Source organism: Amphibalanus amphitrite, unplaced genomic scaffold (assembly GCF_019059575.1).
Source record: "Amphibalanus amphitrite isolate SeventyFive unplaced genomic scaffold, NRLGWU_Aamphi_draft 000532F_arrow, whole genome shotgun sequence".
Classification (NCBI taxonomy): Eukaryota; Metazoa; Arthropoda; class Thecostraca; order Balanomorpha; family Balanidae; genus Amphibalanus; species Amphibalanus amphitrite.
In genome coordinates this window covers 338,829-362,188 of record NW_024882026.1, presented here as the reverse complement: position 1 = coordinate 362,188, position 23,360 = coordinate 338,829, and the positions used below count along the sequence as shown (strand labels likewise).

General features: G+C 49.1%; 1 protein-coding gene across 1 annotated transcript in view; it reads right to left on the bottom strand.

Annotated features, from left to right (window-relative positions):
* Window positions 1-23,360, bottom strand: part of LOC122393361 (protein piccolo-like) — a 134,675-nt gene that overhangs the window by 24,254 nt on the left and 87,061 nt on the right. Inside the window, exons 5-7 of the mRNA XM_043389303.1 lie at window positions 8,795-8,957; window positions 4,297-4,502; window positions 3,795-3,902 (exon numbers count right to left, since the gene is read on the bottom strand). Of these exons, the coding sequence (XP_043245238.1) occupies window positions 3,795-3,902; window positions 4,297-4,502; window positions 8,795-8,957 (477 nt within the window). The remainder of the gene's footprint in view (window positions 1-3,794; window positions 3,903-4,296; window positions 4,503-8,794; window positions 8,958-23,360) is intronic.

The window sequence follows — 23,360 nt, the reverse complement described above, 5'->3', positions numbered from 1 at the left end:
GTATTTGGGTGCCGCCCGCGGCGAGGCAGGTGGCTCGCGCACGGCGCCATCGCGGGCACCCCAGCTGAGTTGAATGATGTCAGAGATGTGAGGAGATCTACAGGACAAGTGTGGTGATGACGGCAAGGAGATCAATATCTTCAGAGCTCTGCAATATGCAGGACGCCTCCTGACGCTTTTCAATGTCAGCAAAAACCAGGAAATACTCATGATTTTCAACATCTCTAACTGAATTCTTAAATGTCAAAGCAGTTCAGCATTCATCCTCACGTGTACAAACGAAAAGTATTTGTTTAGTATGCGTACTGACAAATGTCGAGCAGCCGTGCAAACTGCGAGACTAGCGCATTTCTACGGACGGACAAGCGTCCACTGAGGGCCTGCACTATGCACTGTTTGCCTCTCAATCTATCGACGCAATAATCTATCATCGTTCGATGCACGATCAGTCTCATTGGTGAGCGATTCGCTGCATCAACACAGTCAAGTGACCTGCGGATGGACTTCGACCAATTGACTTCGAGGAGAGTTGACACGGCATTGGTTTCGTGGCGTCCTCGAGGCTCACAGCGCAGCTACTGGAGGTCACATCAGCATAGCCAATAGCCATGTCAACGCCCCCAGGATCCCATCATCGTCCCTTGCTCAAATCACTTTACCTCCAACGGTACATCTTCACCATTCACGGCCAAGTTTCACCCTCTTGAGCGTCGTCGCCCTTCGAACGTACCACATCACCAACCCTCGGGGTCGGGTCGACATTCAACATCGATGTTAAGCATTCAACAATGAGGTCAACTACCATGAGCAGATGATCTATCCATAGGCGGCGGAACGGGGAGGGCACCGGGGCACCGTGGCCCCCTTTGATTTTGACATTTTAACATAAGCCCTATGGGCGTTGCCTGGAAAGAATGGAGCCAAAAGTCGGCAGTGCCCCCCCCCCCTTAATTGAGGGTGTTCTGCCGCTACTGCATCTATCATCGTCCTCGAGGTTCACAGGTCTCAGCGGATATAGATTGGTATTTGTTGGTCTATGGGACGCCGTATACGGCCGTCTTTGGTATGAACATGTGGCCAATAGCCGTGGACGGAATCCAGGGAGGAGGGAGATGACGGGAACAGTGGAGCGTTTGTTCTTCACGGAACGGGACCATGGATGTTGGTGCTCGCCGCGTTTTAGGACCCATGAAGTTGGGGAGCGGAGCGGTTGGTGTGTGGTGGTGTGGCATGCTCGAAACCAAATTCTGCCGTTGTTCTGTTCCGCGCCTCCCGCTTGAACATATATCTCGGGGGACGGCGAGGGCCAAAGCAGCTTAAATGCATCGATAGCTTGGCTTCCAAACGAACTGAAATTTGTTCAGGAGGGGCGGAGAGTGGTACTGCTCTGAGGAGGTAAGCAGGTAAAGATATCTGGTATTTTAACGAAGGCTGCAAAGATGGCTTTGCGATAGGCCGTGGCAATGGCCCCCAGATAAGCCTCTCTGCTATAATTTTGCTGGCATATCCTTCTCACCAGATGTATAGTCTCTGCTCACCATTGACGCTAAAAGGAGAAACGTTTCTCCGCGAGCTAACTCATCAGTGATCATACTGACGGAAAACATTGTTCATAAGCAAGCCTCTATCATAAACACGATACCTGCCTGTCTGACCACATTGAGGACTGGTCAATACGTCCTGTCCCGCGGACTCATTCGAGGAACAGTTACCACTTACCTGGTCAGCACTATGTGATCAATACCTCCGTCCAGCTCTATTTCAGGCCGGCTCAGATTCCCCGAACGAATCTGAGTGGGTTCGACGAGGGCCCGGGCTCGGCCGACGTCAGGATATGACGCCGCCGTCAGTATATGACGCTGCCGTCTAAATATGACGCAGACTGTCCCCTGTCGCAGCCTTTGAAGTCAGGGCCAAGTTTGAAGTTCACAGTACGCTGACAGGAATTGACGGCAAAGTCACCAAGTTCATGAAGTTGGTCGAGCGTTGATACCTCGAGCCACAAAACAGCCCAAAAAGGACACAGGACGTCGCAAAACATGTCGGCTTTGACAGAACAGCGCTGGTTCGAATTCGGAGAATGTTCTCAAAACTTCGAGCCATGAGACAGGAGTGCATTCCTTCAGCTGGATGCTGCTAAGCTTGATGGGTCTCCCGGATCTAAGCCCGTTGAACAGCTGAGTGTCTCAGGTTGAACCGCTGTGATTTTGCAGCTCAGTTGAATCGGCAGGCGCAGCTGGTGAATCCACTTGTAAATGAACCACAGTTGAACCCAGTGTAGAGCGACTCAACAGCTAATGTTACACAAACTCTCATTTCTAACCACCAAACAGATCAAAGCAAGAGGGTGCTTCGGTTATCCATGCCATTACGAGTGAGGTCTTGGATTTATTTCTGCTACAGCGAAGCTTCAATGTTTGCCTTATAATTCCGAGTAGAATCAATGAAAAGCGGGTTGAATTAGCAATATGCAATGGCTCACGTAACGTGGTCATTACTGAACCGTAATTTTGCTGATCGGTGAGCTTCGAAGATTGGAAATACGAAGAAGCTATTGCCGCAACTTGAAGAAGGATCATGTTAAGCCTTTAAAAGAAATTCAGACAATGTAATTGGTGATTTAATGATCAAGCATTCAAAGAAATAATAATGGATCTGGTAATAGGGTTAAATAAGACATATCATTGGCGGAATTGAAATAAAAGAGTGCGGAATTACCTCATTAAAACTGAGTCAGTACCTTTACCTTCATTATTTCAAATACATAGGTAGAAACTAGAAATTCTGGCTCGCTTCGCGCGGGCCTGAAAAAAAATGTCAAAGCCCCCCAAAAAATCCAGTCCAGCTTGAAGCAATCATGTAAAAAAAGGACAATTCCTAAAAGTAGTCTCCGAATAATGCATCTCAGTTCCGTCGGGTCAACATGAGACTCCTGCATTCTGCAATCCACAGTGATGAGATGCGAAAGAAGAGATTATGACCGTATAAAGATGTGCCCCATCAGTCCGCAAATAGTCGAGCCGAAGTGAGACACTCACGAGTGTGTGCTAGGAAACGCAGCAGCAGCAGCAACTGTGCACAGTCGTGCACATCATTCAGCAACCGAATCAACCCAGTCTTTCACTGAATGCTCCTGTGCCAACCAAGAGCGTTTCTTCCTATCCAACGAGCTTCGAGTTCTGAGCAAATATGGCCCACAAAAGTACATAGAAAGATAGCGATGAGTCAGACGTCAAATGGGACTTGCAGAACTGATACGGCTCAGCAAACAGCAATGTGATATTGCTTCAGTAACAACTGACGCACACTTTGGCCAATGAAAAAAAAAACATTTTTTTACCACGTTTTCGTTCAACAATAATTACATATGTAAAGATGAAGGACTTCAAAGAATGTAAATAGAGTGAATAACCTTATGCTCATGTTATATGTTGCAAATTGATATAATTAAAACTAAATTGATATATTTCGATATTGCACCGTCATCAGAATGATGACAGAATGATTCTGATGACGGTGCAATATCGAAATATATCAATTTAGTTTTAATTATATCAATTTGCAACATATAACATGAGCATAAGGTTATTCACTCTATTTACATTATTAATCATGCTCAGAAATACCATAGCTTACCTCCAAGGACTTCAAAGAAATTCGGATAACTTTTTGGGACACATTCTGTGTGTTCAATAACAAAACACGCATGACATTTCCCCAAATAAAAAGTGTTTTCAGCAAGTAAACCGCAAACAGTTTGCATAGGTCACCGATAGACGTCATTGCTGGCATACCTGGCAGACTCAGCCGGCCGGCGATAGATGTCAGCACCGTCGGCTGGGCCGCACACTCGGGTTCCCGCTGCCGGGCCTTGGCGATACCCACCAACTTTCCCCCAGAGGCTGTGGAAAACATCAAAGGTTAACGGATAACGTCAGGGGGGGGTCAAGGGGTCGTTATGGTATGTGGAGAGGGATGGGTGTAAGACACATTGCTAGAGAAGAGAGATGAAAGGGGAGGATGGGAAGACACTACGAGGCGAGGGAGCAACAAGGAAAGCTGCCTCACATTTACATGCTTATGAAGCATCCAGGATGGAGTAGGTGTGTGAAGCATTTTAGCCGCGCTTCATCCAGCCGGGCATTATCATCCTTCTTCAGCTAAACAAAACTTTAGCACAATTGACCGATCAGGCAGACCTAGGTTTGAGCGCAGCGCCAGGCCTTAGGCCTTCAAAACACCAACAGATCTGGTGTTGTTCTGACCTCACGATGACGCCCCTCTCGCAGCACCCACCTGTGGCTGGCAGCACCGTCCTGGGTGCTGAGCTGACAGCAACCGGCCTCCCGGCCTCCCCGGCGCCGGGCGAGGCCACCTCGGCGCCCGGCCCCGGCCCCGGCGCCGCGAAAGGCCCCAGCCCGCTGATGGAGATCATCTGGTCGGGTGTGACGTCACCGATGACGTCACTGCTGGCGGCAGCTGAGCGCCGCCTCTTGCGCCGCCTGGGGGGAGGGGAGGGGGGAGGGGGTCAGCCGGCTGCAGCGGGGCGGGCGTGAGCAAGCGCAACGAGAGGTAAATTGGAAAATGATGCACTGTGTATTGACTAGCATAGTAAGGAGGTTTATGAGATGGCCTTACGTCTAGCTGTCTAGCCGCCGTGCCTAATTGAAAATATAGCATGCTTCTGCTCGAGGTAAAAGCGCGGGAAACTCACGGCCTGGGGCCATATAATGCTGTATTGGAGGAAGCCAATGCCTTCAAAATTTGCTAAGAAGTGGCAGTGTTTATGTTGCTTGTGATCGTCTCTCAATGCTGTGTCTCGCACGGTGTTGAGGCAAAACAGGATCTGGATGTTTGCTTCACCCATTATAGAGTTCAGTGGCTTCACCAGAAACTATCGCGTGTCAGCCCAGACCAGACGTCAGCCGTAACATTCATGGAAATAATCACCAATCTGGCATCTGCCCGCTCGTTGAAGAGGCAAATAAACAAGTCCTTAACAGGAATGATGCCACGGGATTTCCCATCAAACAAAGCCGCAAACTTCAACAAATCTGAAAATGAATTACAAATAGAGCCACACCCCTTTTGTGTTTAAATGAAAGTGGACACAATAATAGGGATGGACGTTACCATTTCGCCTAAGCCTTCATCCCACCTGTCCGCAGGACACCTACTTAACTCCAAAATCCAGTCTAAAACTTAGCAGATTTGAACCATGTACTCTTTGACCCTATAATCTCGTACGAGGAAGTAAACAGCATTTACATTTTACACCGAAGATCTGTGCTGGTTCTAGTTGCACACCGCTAGCTTTCGGCTCCATCCAGGATTCAGATAAGGGACTAAGTCTCGGGCTAAGTCCCTGGTAAACAGTCACAAACTGCCAACTCACGGTGGTCGCGGTGTCAGAACAAGTTTGACGCTTAGTGAGGCGACCCCACAGGAAGGCGAGACGTGGTGTCGCGAGCCATGCGGGAATCGAAACATCGGAAGGGATTGTCGTTCTCCTACCCAACTTGAGCTTATTGACGTACAGTGGCAGTGGCAGCACTGGCAGCACTGGCACTGGCAGGCAGTGCTGAGCAGTGCTGAGGGCAGGCAACACTGGCAGCGGCCAGTGCGGGAGCCATGGGAGCCCGATGGGTAGGGAGTGGTGGAACATCAATCTGCCCCCGAGTGAACAAGATAAGAGTTCACGAGTTCACGCGGAAGGTACAGGTATGCACAATGCACAGGCACATGTATGTAGTTACTCTATCCACACTTGGAGGAATTTTTCCACTTGGACTCTATCCACACTGGAGGTCTTTTTACATAAACGGAGTGAGTCTGAGCATTTAACAAGAGAAAATACTATCTTATTCAGTATTCACGAGAGCAGAGAAGTGGTAATCGGCGACAAATGGAGAGAAACATCTCGTTAGACACCACGACTAGACTTTGAGCAACTTGCGTGGCGTGTGATTCACACAAACCGTTGGTGCTGTCAGCATTTACCGGGATTTGCCCATGTTTATACGTGGTTGTATAACATCTAGCGATTTTAGGTCTGACCGCCTTTGCAGGATCTGACCAGCCTGCTTCGCTTCACGAAAAACCTCACCCCGTCGAAGTTGAAAGTCATGTCAATACCGACTCGGAAATTCCGATTTCCATGGTAAAACCGTCATTTTAAAATGTTGTTCAATGGATGCCTAAGAACAGTGTAAAAGAGGTCCGGACAAAAAAGGAAATTTATGTAAAAATACACGAGAGACATGGTACATCCAGATACGGCTAGGCCTTCCGTGCAATCTGTCACCGATTTTTAAGGCAACAGCTTCGCGGAAAGCACATAAGACAACAAATAAGACACAAAAGGCAATTAACCTTCCAGGAGTGCTGAGACCCAGCCCGGCGATTCATGAGAGCTGACAGCAGAGCTATAGCACAAATTTATATTTCCTTTATCACCTTAGCCCTTGACTGTGTTCAATCCAGTGTTCAAATGTTTCCACAGCAGGGCCTCGTTTCTTTCATAAAACGAGTCCGTAACTTACGCCGTTTTTTTTTTGTCTTGTATTGCAAGTGCATGTGAAGCGATGACGATAGTTTGAATCGTTGAATTTATTTATCTTCGAAGCAAAAACAGAAGGGAGAAAGGGAAATAAATTTATCGCTTCACATTCGCTTGCAATACAAGCCCAAAAACCGGCGTAAGCTACGGACTCGCTTTATGAAACGAGGCCCAGGTCACGGTGACGAGTGACGGAGAATTGGAAAAACATCGATGACTGGCGAACTGAAATCTGAATTCAGTATGCTTTCACATGGAGGCAGTGATTAAAATTCAACTTACTTCAAAAAAAGTTTTGTGTGATTTTTTATCCAAAGAGACTGCATTGTGGAAATATCGCAAACATAGGTCGAGGTATGCCCTCAGGCGTGTGACCTCTGGCCTCACGAGTCCAAACTGACACCCACACGCGTGTATGCTCATTTGACACGGCCTAAAGTTGGCGTCAATATTTATCGGCTTAGTTAGTCAAGTGTAAACTATGCGCTCGCGGCCAAACGAGTAAAGTTTCACAATATCAGGCCCAGAGAAGCGATGGGGCCGTATAAAGGTCGAGGCTATACACCGTGCGTGTGTAAATAACCAGAAATGGAAGTAGGCTGCTTCATATACGAAGTGCATAGTTGTGCACCCGTAAACCAGAAACGCTGTTATTCACCTGCACAATAGGTACAGGGCATGTAAACAGAAGGCATGACGGGACATAGGAAATGTAGGCATGAGTTTGAAATGTGGACAATGTGTACGATAAGCACACAACTAGGCGCAGTCGGTGACAGACGAGTCGCTTCATTATACTAGATGCCGGCAGCGCTCGTGCGTTGCCTTGGGCCAGAATTGGAGGATCCATAGCCCAATGACTTCATTAAAAAGAAAGCGTTGAAACATCCATGAAATGCTTGAAAGCACGTGAGATTCATGTGGAGATCTACCTACAGTAAGATATGAATTAACTGCACGTGCATAGTTCATGTCCCAGGCACCCTAGTGCAGTCATTTTCATAACATCATGTAGCGTTTGTCTAGTTCTATCAGTGTACCGACTTTTGTGTCGCTAGATCGACGTTTCCCGGGATCAGAGGATCCCTCGTCAAAACCGTTATCCGCCCCCCGCACGCGCAGCTTGCACCCCTCGGATATTACCTCGCCGGAATGTCGTGATCAAATGTATTCTTCTTATGACCTGCAAGTTTTGAACCAGTTAGAGCTGCCGTTTACCCTGCAGGCGTGGCAACGTACGAAGGGGTGCAATCGGCTTGCACGTGCATAGCTCATGCACCACAGAGTTTAGCTCAACCAAATGTGCATTATTTTGGGGGCCTTGCCTGGGACTACCATTGAACCGATTTTCAGGTTGATAGCTTAAAATTTCTTTGAGCTAGAGGACCTCACGTCAAAACGGTTTTCCGACCCCAGCACGTGCAGCCTGCACCCCTCGCAGACGGTGACCCCCCTGGAAACTGGTTCAAGGTGTTACCGATGTGTCCCGCCAGTATGGCTTTGCCCGTGACCTCGGGTTGACCTGTAGCCTTGACAAAAAAATTCGTGTCACCGAAACTTTGAAGCGGAATAGCATGTGCCACGAAGCACCGAGCGAACCGAGGCCAGCACCAAAAGTTTACCTCGCCGGAGACGAATCAAACGGTCCCACTTTCGTCCCGATCGGTCCACCCATTTTGACTCCAGGTCCAAAAAAGCTTGGACAAACTCGCACACATACTCACTGACAAACAGGCTCGGCCGAACTTTTTTTCAGCGACCCACCAATGGGAATTTCCGGATGCAAAAGCATGCTATCGCATGCTTTTGATCCTCCAATTCTGGAAAACGGCACTTATTCACTTAATTTGTCGTAAGAAGATAACAAAAGAACCTATGATTCAGACCGTCAAAAAACGCAGGACCGGGACCGCAGCAACTTTATCCCGATCGCATTCATACAGTGTCGATGTCCATCGCCCTTCGATAAGGCCCTGTAAGCGTTCCCTCGGGGATGTCCAGCAGCCGTCGCGACTGAGTAAAAAAAAATCTACCTCAAATGATCTCAACTTTTTTAAAATGTCAAATGTCTATGTAAAGTCACGAATCGTGCCACACATTACAACGGCTACAGAAAATGCAAATGACAACTACACATCTGCAATAATAACCAGATAACCGTAATCCCTCCCAAGTTTGACCTGAGTACAAACTCGATTCTACTCAACTCCACTCAACTCATTACTCAGAACTCACCGGCACCACTCGCTGTAGCGGACCCATGTTTGGCTCAACGGCCGGGTCCTACAGCAGTCCGGTAGTTCGCCGCCCGCTCCAGAGATGTCGCTCTCAGCGCCTGGTTCGTCAGCCTCTCCAGAGATGGCGCTGGCAGGCGCCGCCTCGCCCCCGACGGCCGCTCCTGCAAAGGCGAACGGATTTGCGTTAGACTACGTCATTTCCGTAGCGAAATGCCGATGCGTCTCGCGAAACGCTCGACCATTTATTATCAAACGATTTTGAGTCTGAGAACGAACAAGCGCACAAGATCATGATCAAGGCGTATGCTAAACGTAAGCTGCAGGACCGAAAATCGGTGGAACGGGGAGAGATCGGGAAATACGGCACGGCAGACTCGGTCACACATGGACGCGACACGAAAAAAGCGGCATCGGGCTAGGCGGGAAACGGACGAAAAACGGTTCCTCCAGGCCCCAAGCACAGAGGGAACACGATAAATGTGATTGTAATTTGTAACTGTGATCGAGCAGCCGTGAAACAAATTTCTCAGTGTCAACGGAGATTTGAAATGTAGAAGCGTACGCAAGCTCAGTAGGTGAGTGAAAACAACGGGGACATAAAGTGTGAAGCATCCCGCACGCCATTTCCGCAGCCCCACGGAACAGAAGGTGATCACGATTTTCTCCCGCGGGCCTAACGTCATGTCAGAGGTCACACACCGCTCCTCGCCCCCGTTCATTAGTTTGCAAAACTTCAAGACACATGGCAGTGCAGTGGCGGCGAATGAGCGCGGTGTGCGTCTGTTCATTTACCATAAGCAGAGCAAATGACGGCTATCCCCGACCTTAGGCGCTGACAGTGAATAACATTGGAATTGCCTCGGCGCAGTTTGTGTATTTTATTTTTGTCGAACTTCATTTACGAACGCCTTTCCATAAGCAAGTCATTGCCTTCATTCATTCTCTTTATTGCGATGACTTCCTTTAATTAATTTATTGCACTAACTTCATTGTGTCTCTCTTTGACTTTTATCGGCAAAAATAAGGAAATAATATTGATAATTGACAATAAGTGCAAAAACTGCAGGTAGAAATCCGTCAAATCTTACAACCACACCAATCAAGTTTGCAACTATAAGCCACCAAAACACCGGAAATACCTCACCTTATCTCTAGAGTCTAGATCATCAACCAACAGCCGAGCGCATTCCATATTTCCCAGACTGTCTGGTTAGCAACAGCCCCCCCCCCCCCCCACTAGCCTCTTGCCTCCCACGCGTCGTAAACACCGAGCCATAGCAACAGACAGCGTGGGATGAGGGGTTGTGGCCTGGGGGGCAGTCGGAGAAGGCGTGCGCTCCCCCCCCCCCCCTCCTCCGCCGGAAGCGATGGATATGCGCGGGCATAACACCAATAATGGGTTTTTAGTTGGTCATAAGACGCGTAAAAGATTCCAAGAGCTCGGGTACGGGTAAGCATCTGTTGTGGTTTTGTCAAAATGTTTTCTGAGTTCTGAACACTGAGAGTTGATCAGTAAGCTAAGCATCCTTAGCAGACAGCGCAAATGTTAAGAGATAGCAGCAGCGAGAGCTTTCGTCGGGCCTGGTCATGATAATTCCTATATGTACACGGATTGTCTTCAATAATTGAATGGAGATAACATTCCAAAATACCGCATGCTTTGGCAGGTATTTTCTCTTTCATCCCCGTGTCAGCTATCGTAGAGATACGACCTAAAAGCATGATAATACCCAACAACGTTGCAAATCACGGTATGCTAGAAAAAAGCAGCTTGACCAGTGGCGGCGGAAGCTAATTTTGGATGGGGTGCAAAGTTTTCTCAAGGGGCCCCTCTGGAAGTTTTGGGCCCCCCCCCCTCATTTTTTTGAGTGATAATTATTGATTTATGAAAAACAAAGATTTTGGAAAACTATCCCCATACACACAAGTTCTGTAAAAGGTTTGAAATTGCAATTTGCAGTGTACATACCTATCTCAAATAATAAAAGCATAAAGAAGCAAATGCAGCTAGTTTTTTATCGGCCAATCTGTTAGTCTAGCCACCACCTGCAGCGTCTCAAACCACTTTGCTGGATCCGCAGTGGACCATTGAGGGCCCTACGAGAACGTTCTAAGAAGACCGTGTGTTAGAAGCCCCTTGGAAACCGACCACATAGAGATTCATCCAGAGACCTACATGACTCCCCAGACTGAATGAGCCCTCCGATCAGGGTCGGTCCCTTGAAAGTTGCTGAAAGGTTTCAGAAGGCAGTATAGGCTCGAAAGTCTTTTGAGGGCTCTCAGAAACCGGCATCGGACCCCAAAAAAGCCTGTATGGAGGCCCTCCAAAGCCGGGATGGAGGCCACAGGAGCCGATGTTAATCCTGAAGAGCTGGTATGGAGGACTGAATAGAGGAAAGGGGTCTCCGTGGGGCCTTCAGGGGCAAGCGTTTGAGCCCAAAAAGCATGTGTGGGGTCTTAGAGGCAGGTAGACCCCAGGGGTATGCACGGGGTCCCAGGAGCTCGCGTGTAAGCCCAAATATTCGGCTGGCGGCTACCAGAACCAGCATGGGGATTCTTAGAAGCCGCTTAGATCCACATTTCATTGGTCACGAGTCCCAAGAGTCGATGTAGGGACCATAAAAGCCGTGTAGGGTCCATGGCCCTACACCGACATTGAGACTCTCAGAGGCCGGCGACGGGGCACCAAGAGCAGATAAAGTGCCTCAACAAGCCGACATGGGGCCTGAGAATCAGTGTGGAATTCCAAGAGCCTGCGTGAGCTCTCGGAGACCTTCGTATTTCGTAAGGTCCACAAAGGTCGTTGGGTCCTCTGAATCTGAACTCTGCGGGGCCCTCAGAGGCCAGCATGTCTCCTGGCACCTGCCTGCGTTGAGTTGAGACCCTCTGAGGCCGTCGTAGGGTTCTTCAGAGGCCAGCGTTGGCCCTTGAAGCCTTCGTTAGGCCCTAGAAGCCGTCAAGAGGGCCCTCAGAGGTCAGCATGGCCCCTGGAGCCTGCCTGCGTCGAGGCCCTCAGAGGCCGTCGTGGGGCCCTCAGACGCCAGCGTGGGCCTTTGGAGCTTGCGTTGGGTCTTAGAGACCATCGTGAGGGCCCGAGAGGTCGTCGCCAGGGCCCTCAGCCCCTCAGGGACCGTCCTGGGGTCCTCAGAACCGTCCTGGGGTCCTTGTGAGGGCCCTTAGAAGCCTTCGGGAGGATCATCAGAGGTCGTCATGAGGGTCCTTGGATTAGTGAGGGTCTTCGTGGGCCCTCAGATACCTTAGCAGGGCTCTCAAAGGCCTTGGTAAGACCGCTAGAGGCCATCGTTAGGGCCCTCAATAGACCGTTGCAGGGCCCTCAGATGCCGGCATAGCCCCTGCAGCCTGGTTGTGTTGGGGTCCTCAGAGGCCGTCGCTGGGCCGTCTGAAGCCAAATGGACCCTCAGACTTGAGTTGGGTCTAGGGCCGTCACGAGGGCCCTCAGAGACCGTCGTAGAGGCCCTCAGAGGCCAGCGGGCCCCTGGAGTCCTGTGGGACCCTCAGCGGTCGTCATGACTCATGAGCGCCCTTAGTGGCCGTTATAGGGCCCCAGGGGACAGAGGTCGTCGTGAGAGCCCTCAGAGATCATCGTAATGGCCTTCAGAGGCCGCCATAGGGGCCCTCAGAGGCCAGCGTGGCCCCTGGAGTCTCCTTGGGGCTCTGGAGTCTCTGTGGGACCCTCAGCGGTCGCCATGAGGGCCCCAGGGGACAGAGGTCGTCGTGGGAGCCCTCAGAGATCGTCATAAAAGGGCCCTCTGAGGCCGTCGTGGGGGTCCTCAGATGCCGCATGGGGACACCAAACGCGCCGCTCGGGACACTTCTACCCGGTGTGGGGGCCCCAAAGACTAGCATGGGGCGCTCCTGACCATAATTGGACATCCCGGATGATTCCACATCAGTGTTCGTTTCCCGAATCCCGATCACTGGTTTTCAGGAGAAAATGTACTGGATGGTGCGACGGGCCCCTTGTACGGATTTTGGAGGTGCAAAAAGATATGTTTGCACCCCCATGTTTTTCGATGGGAGTGCAGCTGCACCCCCTGCACCCCCTATTCCGCCGCCACTGAGCTTGACTCGCTAATACTTTTACCATATTATCATATTGCCTCACAGGGCATATCTAGGAGTTTCACAAATAAATGCCTTGTCGAAGTAAAACAATGGACACATTCGAGCAATGCATTCAAATGCATGCCGTTTCGCAAACAGTGTCACTCCCCTATTCAGCTCACAGACAAAGCCATAGCCTCATGGGCGGGAACATCCTGTGACAATTTGAATATCGCATGCCCTATCGTCTTTAACTTCCGACGCTTGTCAAAGCGAGTGACAAGCCATATCTAAAGCCACGAGGGACGGCATCGCACAGAACGTGTCCGTTCGATAGAATATCTGGCCGGTCTGATCGGGCACCGGGCGGAAATCCGTCGACTCTAATCACCGAGCGTGACAATGTTATGTCCCATGACATGTTTGTCAGGAGCGTGTGCTGTTGGTTGGTTTCCGGTTCGGCTGAGCTCCTGGTTTGGTTCAGGTTTGGTTTAAGAGTCACGTTTGAAAAAGCGCAATGCATTTAGCATTCACCGCGCGCTTCGTTATCAGTCGGATGCAGTGTCTCTGGCAATGTGTCTCAGGATAACAAACGAGTTTCCGCTTGCTACCCGTCTCCGTCTCGTCTCCGCTTCGTCTCTCGTCTCCATCTTTTTATTTGTCCATTTCCGCGCCCCTCCACCTTCGTTCCTTAATTTCTGTTCCTCAGTTTTCGTCAATCCGTCTCTTTGTCCCTCCGTCTACGCATTTACGTCTTTATAGCTTTGCCTCTCCGTCAGAGTCCATCCCCTGTTCTTTCACATCCTGCATGCCCGATGCCGGCTTCAGCGTCCGCCTAGTCATCCAAAGTTTCGCCTCTGCCTGTGTCTCTCAATCTCCGTCTATTTTTCCAAACTTCCTTCGTCTCCCCGCTCCCGTCTCCATTGGTCCATGTTCGTTTCCCCATATCTACACCTCGTCCCCGTCTCTCCGTCTGTCTGTCTCAGGAATGTCTCGGGACCGGAAGGGACGCCACCCCCCCCCCCCCCCTCCCGTCTAGTCCGGCTCTGGGGCCCCCACGTCTGCTCGCGTGTCCGAGGAATGCCATGGGCTGTTATTGTTACCTGAGAAGGCGACAGGCTGGCCGGTCGACTGAGGACGGGGGAACGAGGGGTTCAGGTGTCCCCGCGTCCGAGAGTTGGATATTTGTAATGTGAGTGAAAACAAATATCTAGACCTAACGGTCTTCCCGACAAACTACGAGGGGCGTTCAAAAAGTTCTCGCCCCAACCATGAAGGAGTTGGAATTTCGGCCTGCAACGCGGTGTGTTCAATGATGTGTTATAGGGATGTCCACTTACGTAGCCATTAACCAATCTGCCCTGTGATTGGTTCAGGCTGCTAATTAATCGTAACATAGTTTGCTATTCCCGGTCAGAATGGGTGAACCCCAGAATAGAACAGTGATTTGGTTCATGTATTGCAGAAAAATGCACCAAACGTTATTTATGAAAAGCTAGTGCCAACACATGTTGAAGTTTGTCTTTCTTACAGTAGCGTCAAAAAGTGGGCATCTCTGTTCAATTTTGGTCAACAGATCATTAATGGTCACCCCCGCAGTGGCCAGCCATCAACAGCATTGACTCAAGAAAATATGAAAAATAAGCACTTCTTAATGAAAAATGACAAATGTTCTGGTCTGAAACAACGCAGCAGAAGCGGAGTTGTCTATCATGTTCCTCAAAGCCATTCTTCGACAGCGTATTAATATGTTTAAGATCTCTGCAAGATGCATCCCCCGTTTGCTGACTCCAGAGAAAAGGCAAACTCGAAAGGAGGCGTAACGCGAAAATTTTGGCCCCTATATCGAAGATCCAAAAGAGTTCATTGAACTACTTGTTACCGTGGAGGGATTGTGGGTGTCACACATCAATGTCCCAAAATTTGTCGATTTGGGTGGGAAACGACATCTAAATGAAGTTCATTTTCCACTCTCACCACCAATTTTTAAGAACAATTTTCCACTCCCAACCAAGAAAACCTAGATTTTTTACCTATAGAAAGAGCAGTTGTGTGGATGCTCAGTTAGCATCAAACATTCTACACCATAAAATAAAATGTATGCTTTTTGTCGTTTCTCACTCTTTTTGGATCTCATTGAATCAGCAGTTTTCCACTCTCTCCCCTCTTTTTGGTTGGTAATTTCCCCCTCTGACACCCAAGACAAAACTCAATTTTGGGACGCTGTCACACATTGACCCTCAGGGCGCGACCGAGTTGCACAAGTGGCAGCACACTGAGTAAGGGCCACCAAATGTGTGCGACGTGTGTTAAAGTCAGACGGCAAGGTGACAGTGGTTTCATTTTTGGATGATGGCGGGGCTCTGCTCGTCAACTTTCTAAAACAGGGGCGCACAATTAATGATGAATGCCACACCTCCCTTCGATAACAGTAGCGAGCAGCAGATATCAAGGAGAGACTAGGGAAGCTGACTAAAAGTGTGCGCCTGATCCAGGACCACGCACCAGCACACATGAGCAGGGTGACGATCAGCGAAGCAGTGAGCTGTGGCTTCGGGTTGTTGTCACAGCCACTTTTTTCTTCGTACCTTGCACCCTCAGGTTGCCACCTCTTCCCCAACATAAGGAAATTGCTTAGCAGTGGCAACTTCGCTGACGGCAAGGAGACAAAAGCAGCCGTCTTGGACGTGCCAGATGCGTCCAAAACCCACTTGGCTATGGAGACCCAGGGGCCTCTCGCGAAGCGCTGCGCGAAATATTTTTGTCTTAACGCTGGTTATTTGACTAAATGAACATTTTTGGTCTAATAAGTCGACGTCGTATCTCTGCTCCTTCATGGTCGGGCCGAGAACTTTTTGAACGCTCCTCGTATGAGGGAGGGCAAGAAAGGATAGCTAGTCGGTGCATCAAGGGAGGCAGATTCAATAGTCTTGGTCCGTCCTGACCAGGACTGCGGAGTCGATGGATTTACGGCGACTCCGACTCCGACTCCGACTCCGGCTTTCAAAAACCAACTCCGACTCCGACTCCGACTCCGGGCAGAAATGTCGACTCCGATCGACTCCAACTCCCGACTCCGACTCCGCACACCTGGCAGGGCTGCGGAGTCGACAGATTTTCGGTGACTCCGACTCCGACTCCGGCTGGGGTTTCCAATATCGACTCCGACTCCGACTCCGACTCCGGTCACAACTGTCGACTCCGACCGACTCCGACTCCGACTCCGACTCCGACTCCGCAGCCCTGGTCCTGACCAGTCCAAACTCTTGGTCCAGATAAAGTGAACGATGGGGCGTCACACAGTGGCAAATCGTCTCTCTGGAACACCAGTGCAGTGGTCCTATAGAAAATGTGAGTCCCAGTGCAGCGGTCCTATAGAGAAACTTCGCCAGACCTGCATTTTGGATCGGGGTTGTCTCTCAGCCTTACAGCGCAAGCGAGTACTTTAGTGTACACATACACAAGTTCCAAAATGTCATTGACCTCTTCCCCGCCACGGATGTCTGAAAGAGCCCGGTCGGCCCCTCCCCGCGGCTCTGACACCCCCCTCCTCCCGTCTCCCTCTCCCTACCTCATCACGCTGTGCGGCCGCTCCCCATTCAAAGGCAATATTACAAAGCGTATTTAATTGTCGCCGCCGGGTGCTTCCATAGATAAGCCACAATTACCTGCCGTGCCTCTTTAATCGGACAGCGCCGGCGGCGGCGGACGGCCGGCCGCTTCCTCGGCCGTTTGTTTACTGTCCGATTATCGAGTAACTCGGTGCCAGGTGCTGTGGGACGGACGGGGTTGGTTCATTTGGCCGGGGGCGCCGGCGCCCGGGACGGAGCCGCGGGGCGCGCGCGCGGCCGGCACGGGCGCAGACGGGCGCCCCCAGCACGCGCTGCCGGCTACCGGGCACAACATATCGACCTCGGATGTCGGATGCTGTGCCAAACGATGCTAGAATGTGGTTAGATTGACTTTCAGCTAGCAGTTCGATACACTCAACGCATGAAACGCATTATTAAAAAGACGCAAGGTAATTTTATATTGTGTAGAGTAGACTCTTGATTTTAATAATTCAAGGGCAGATCGTTTTTCTCTGAAATGTGGGAGAACGAAGCTCGAAAACCATCACTCACTTGGTTTCAATATACTACCTAGAAAACCGCATGTAACTTACCCTTTTCGTAAGTCTACAACACCTTTTTACATATCTCAACATATGGTAAAAACATCTTCCCTGTCATCATTCCCCAAACTCACAACCATTTCCGAGTAATCTCAAAATATTCAAACACATTCGGTGTCTTGCGGCGCACGACTGTTGAATTCCGTCCCTGAGTCACCCCAGTCCGGCCCGAACTCGCCGATACTATCGCAGACCGGACTGATGACGTCAGCAACCGGTGGTGACGTCATCTGAGAGCGCGGCACGCAGCGCGGCCTCTGCTGAGTCTACGCTTTGCACGAACCGACTCGACCATCCGATCACATATTTCTAGCCGAGAATAAGCCACTAAAGACTAAAGAGATACGTAGAGAGTATACCACTAACTAAAGAGGGACAAAATATATAGAACGGATGAGGATGACGTAAACCGGGCTGAAGTCTCCCGTGTTGTCGCTGTGCAAGTGAATTAAGGTCAGTTTATGTCACGCACCGATTCCATATTACACATTTAGGTATTTGGTTACAGTTGCTTGTCGCAATGTCAGCATATTGCGCTGGAGTTGAAAGTTGCTGTCAACTAGATGCAAAATAGTGATTCAGCTGCTTTAATCATCACATTGATGCCAAATGGCAAATGTCGCCGAAGCCTCCTTAAACTCATACCATCATCACACTGAATGTCTGTCGTTCATGATTCGGATGACCAAAGGCTGACATAAATTGGAATTGGGACAAAGACTGCGAAACCCGGATTTCAAATACCAAACAGTTTGCTTTACAAAGCATTGATCTACAAGACACTGAAATGAGACATTCCATTGGCCAGTTATGATTGAGACAGATGCGTTGGCTGTTGAGAATTTGCGGTATGCGCCGCTTGTCAATGTTTAAAGGGGTAACTTTATTCACAAACGGGTAGCATGTCGACACGCGCAGCGATGAACGAATGATATGTAAATTCAGGTTATATGAATAAATAAACGCACACGCATGAGTAGTAAGGCTAGAGTGTTCCTAGGGCATCGAATGCAATGGTTGCGGGCTATATTGAGACAAATACTATGCAATAGAGGAAAGGGAGAGGGAGAGAGAAAATAGGAGTCGAGAAGGACAGAGAGAAAAAGAAAGATAGAGCTAGAGAGACGAAGAGAAAAGGAGAAATGAAGAAAAAAGGAAAAGACGTAAGTGGGAGACAGGGAGAAATACTGGGGGAAGGAGATAGAGAGAGAGAGAGAGAGAGAGAGAGAGAGAGAGAGAGAGAGAGAGAGAGAGAGAGAGAGAGAGAGAGAGAGAGAGAGAGAGAGAGAGAGAGAGAGAGAGACAGACAGACAGACAGACAGACAGACAGAGACAGAGACAGAGACAGAGACAGAGACAGAGACAGAGACAGAGACAGAGACAGAGACAGACAGAGAGAGAGAGAGAGAGAGAGAGAGAGGGAGAGAGAGGGAGAGAGAGAGAGGGGGACGAGAGCTGAAGGTGGGCGTGGTGATGGGCGTGTCCGCGCCTCTCAAACCCATCACACTCCTGTCCGTCTGTCACATGGCGTGCCGGCGGAATGACAGCCTGACACATCCGTCATCAACGCCGAGCAGTCACAGACACATGACCCGCCGCCCGCTCCGACGGCAGAGCTGCAGCTTTTCGACAGCCGACGGACACATCAGAGCTGCCGGTTTGTGACAGCCGCCGGGCACATCAGAGCGGCCGGTTTGTGACGGCCACAGGCCACACGCCCGGATGCGTGGGTTGAGGCCATTTTATAAGCTGGTTTTTGATGGTGCAGGTATGATAGTTCGGAGAAATGATGCTGATCTTGATTGATGATCACTAGCAGAAGATAAGGCCAGATTATCTATTCAAGTGCGCTGGGATGGGTACCACAAAATCCATGACTGCATCTCACTGGAGCGCCATGGCCATACTCCCTTCCCTTTCGTTTATGATATAATCGCACGTGCTGCTATAAATGAATTCTGGAAACTGGAAATTTCTGTACATAAAACAAGTTTTAGCGAGCTGTTCCGACAAATGTAGGTATGACGTAACTCGAACAGCATTCGTTTAGAATGACCAGACAGGTTTCAGGTTTCATAAACATGAATACAGCGTCGCAAGCAAATTTAACAAATACAATCACAGACGATCACGTTAGAATCACTGACATAAATAATTAGCCAATTGGTGAATGTACTGGAAGGGGGTTTTGTTTTGCTACATTAAAAAGGTGCGAGCCTACCGCAGCGCAACTAGCGAACGCAACTATTGACACCGCGCGCAGAACACGATAGCAACGAGACGGCAGCATTCAGTACCGAGTAGTTCATATGGGACAGTCGATGGGGAATGTCGCCGGGAGAAATAGCGTATTCATTTCTGGCGAACTACACGTACCCCAAGTTTTCTCCAAAGAGTGGAACATTCGTAATTTTCACATCGTACATCAATTAATCTGAGCATATTAAGCTACGCACATGTTTAAAATAACGCCGCGTTTGCTTTCCATGACTCCAAGTTGATAAACTCGAGATAAACGAATGTTAATCAAATCAGGTAGGGCCGTTTTGCCGTGCTTGCGACGCTAACTATTCGTAGAAGCCCAGCGAATATTGCTCAGCAGCAAAATTAATGATACGGGCCGAGAGAGCGTCAGAAAACGTGTTTCCCAAATCCCTGGAATCACTGAGGTAAATGACGCGAGAATCGTTACGCTATTGCCGGATGCTCTCAAGAAACAACGCAGAACGACGGTGAATAACATTGTGTACCTATTGTTCGTTAGTTTCGTCATCGGCAAGAAGCTAAATATAAATGCAAGCGTAACAGGCATGAACCGAATGAAATATTGCTCTTTTCTTTTCACGCATCATCAGTTTGCAATTTAACCACCATCAGATTGTACGAGACAATTTGATTGTCACCCAAAGATAAACGCTAACAGTGGGAACAAACAAGGCGTTTAAAATCCATGATATTTGGGCCCTATATCACTGCGACCATTGTCTCTGTATCGCATTCCAATGAAAAACATAAAAACACCTCCCCGTTCAGCAAAGTCAAACTCGCCCTTTTCATCCTCACGCTTGAACATGCAAGATAAACTCGTATATGCCCCAAATGTCCCTGGCATGCGTCTGATTTTACATACTCGCTGAATAATTTAGTACAATATGCAACTCGGCCCGCGTCTGTCACCAAGAAGAACACGGTTCTAAACGCGACTCATCACCCCGGCCATCTCTGACGGAGTTCTCGCAAACACGATTTTATAAACATAATTCATGAGGCGGGCGCACGCTACACAAGCGAAATGGCGGAGTGGTTAGGTGGCGTAGAATTCACCCAGGGTTTGCCGTTGCCACCATCGCTGCCGTAATGCCATGCCTATCGCCGTGCACAAAATGGCGGCGCCTGTGCACTGTGCACAGGCGGGCCATAGCGGCGTGCACTGTGCACGTGTGCACGACCCGCTGGCACGCACGGAGCGGCTCGTGGGCTCTGTGCACTTTTGGTGCACACCGCACACGCTTCTGAAGGACCGTGCGGATAGGGAGGGACACTTGTGCCGTGACGGCATAGACAGGAATGACGTCACCGGCGAGCTATGACGTAATAAGGGGTGGTCCGCCGCGGCATGCAACGCATGATGAGAACGTAACTTTGGGCTGAGGGGAGTGAGGGAGGAAGATGAAAGGGAAAGGGGAGGAAAGAAAGATTCAAGATAAGGAGGAAAATTGCAAAGGCGCGGGTGAAGCATTTAGGGAATTAGTGACTTGCAACCAAGGCCATGAGACACCCACCACAACCGTCCAAAATAAACAGAAGAGGTATGGCGTTACGAAACCTGTTCATAATGCGGTGTTCACGGAAAAGGCTGACGGTTTCTCTCAAGTCTTGCCACGCCAAACATGGCCGTGGGTTTCATGCACCTTTACATCAGTTCCAACTTCCATGCAAACTTTTGACAACGCAAAAGATAGAGAGCAAGCTATAATAAGGCTCATCGTATGCGTAACGTTCAAATTTTTGTGGTAGAAGATGAATTGAAACAGCACTGCAATAGCATAGGACGTTTCAATAGCATCCGCCTGGAAACTCCACGTGAATGCGTAATATAAATCGTTCTAGTCACGTCACACGTTCCAGACGTTTCGCGTGTTTTCTGGTCCGGCAACTTCGTGACGAGCCGTTTCAGAGCGTGAATCTTTAATCACGGGAATGTCCGTTTTGCCATGCTCCATGGAGTGCCACCCTCTGTGCTGTCTGCAAATTCGTCCGTCTGTTGAAGTTCATTATTCTGTATTTGATAAATTTTTCTGTATTTGATAAAATTTTTCATTTTGACATTATTATTTTTCATTTTCTTTTTAAAACTGGTGCCAGAAGTGCACAATTCGCGAAAAAGTATTTAAAACTATTTAACATATTGGTACTATGTTGATACTCTCTACGGCACCTACTGTATGATGGCATAGCGATGACGTCACACTCAAGCCAATCAGCGTTCAGAAGACAGACTCGTCGGATTGTGTCAGATAAGCTGATTGGTTAAAGCTGAGCTAGTTGGAGCTGATTGGTAAAAAACCAAAGCCTCGCCGCGGGTGGCTGTATTGTCGGATAAGAACGCATTCCTGGGATAAGGACGCATTCCTGGCGTATTTTCTTTTAAAATTGCCGATAACTACGAATGGAGGCCGAAATCGGCCGTAAGGAGGTCGACAGATGGGTTTTCGGACACGGGCTACAAGATGGCTATCTCAGTTTCAATCCCCATGTTAAAGGTGGCCCTTTTCCTTTAAAGGGACTATCCAACCTTTAACATGGGGTTTGAGTTGAGATAGCCAAGTTTGCGGCGAGGTTCAGAAACCACTATCTATCTAGGTTGCAACCCCCGCGGCCTCTTGGTGTTGAAGAAATTCGTTCCCTTCATTTGAAAATGGGCCTTGTACAAGGCCCTATCTTCAACATGGAGCGACCGTTAGTGTGACGTCACCTCGTTTAGTCATTCTGATTTAAATGGGTTTGTTAGTTGAAAAATCGCTTAAAAATTGGTCTGAACTTTGTTGTGGTGCCTACAGAGTAAAAAGAATCAGCTTTATGACAGTAATGTGGCCTGGGGAAGGAGGTAATTTTGGGCTGTGACGTCACATATTTGAAAGTTTGTGTTTGGAATATGGGAAGCCTAAGATGTTTAATGAAAAATAAATGCCAGAACCGTGTTCCTGGTCATCCAATCTATAAAGTCGGGCACAATTTAACTGGTTTTAACAACATTTTAGAAGGTGGGATAGTCCCTTTAATAAGGGTAACAGGAAGTACAAAATCAATATCTCGAAATTTGGATGTGTGACCTAAGGTCAGGTCAATTTTCTCCATTTTAATTAGAGAAAATTGAAATGCACCTCTTTTGGACGAACGTCGTTCTAAATACTCTCATACTGAATCGGAAAATTTGCCCCAGTCACCGTGATCCCTCTGTGTGCCCCTGAAGTCATCGCAGGTCATGAAATGTTCCCAGCAGTTTACTGGCAATAACTTAAATATGGAGGACTTCGGTCAGTGTCATTGGTGACGTCTGAAATGCCATGCAAACGCTGATATTTTGAGCGCATGTGGCTCAGAAGCCCACATGCGCGAAATTCGAAGTAGGCAAAAATAAAGGCAAACGAGTAATACATAATATAAAATTGATGTTTCCGAATGTCAGGAGAACTATGCTTAGGCGGAGAAAAGCCGTCAAACTTAGTCAATGCCAATCCTAAAGAGGCAGACAATGAAGAAGACGCGAGAAGAAAGGTAAGCGATTACCCATCATCCAACATGCATAGTTCTTGATATCTGGCTATCAAAGACAGTCAAAACCACATTGCCACAACTCACCAGGCACCATCGTTTCCGTAATTAAAACCAGTAATGTACGTTAATTAATTGTCCAAGCGATTAACATTCCTGGCTGTCCTAATTACTGATTCTGTCTATTCTGCCTAACATTTTAACTGTCTAAATCCTCCCTAGATATCGCTCTTCCCACGGTTGCTCCTCCCTTCCTTCCCCAATTCACGAATCTTGCACAAGCTCGGTTACGAGACGAAGAGAAAGTCACCCGGGCGTTAGTCTACCAGTGCACAGTGCACCACGGTGCACAGTGCACACAATACCGCACACGACTGGGCCAAACCGCCCTCGAGCCGGATTAAATGGAACCGCCGCCCGGGGCGCCGTGGGCAGCACGCGTGGCGGCGGGGCAGGACCTCCCCTCCCCCATCCCCTCCCCGGCGGCGGCGGCGGCTCCCGACGCTAGCGAATGGGACGGCGATACGGGGCTGCAGAGGCGCACACAGGG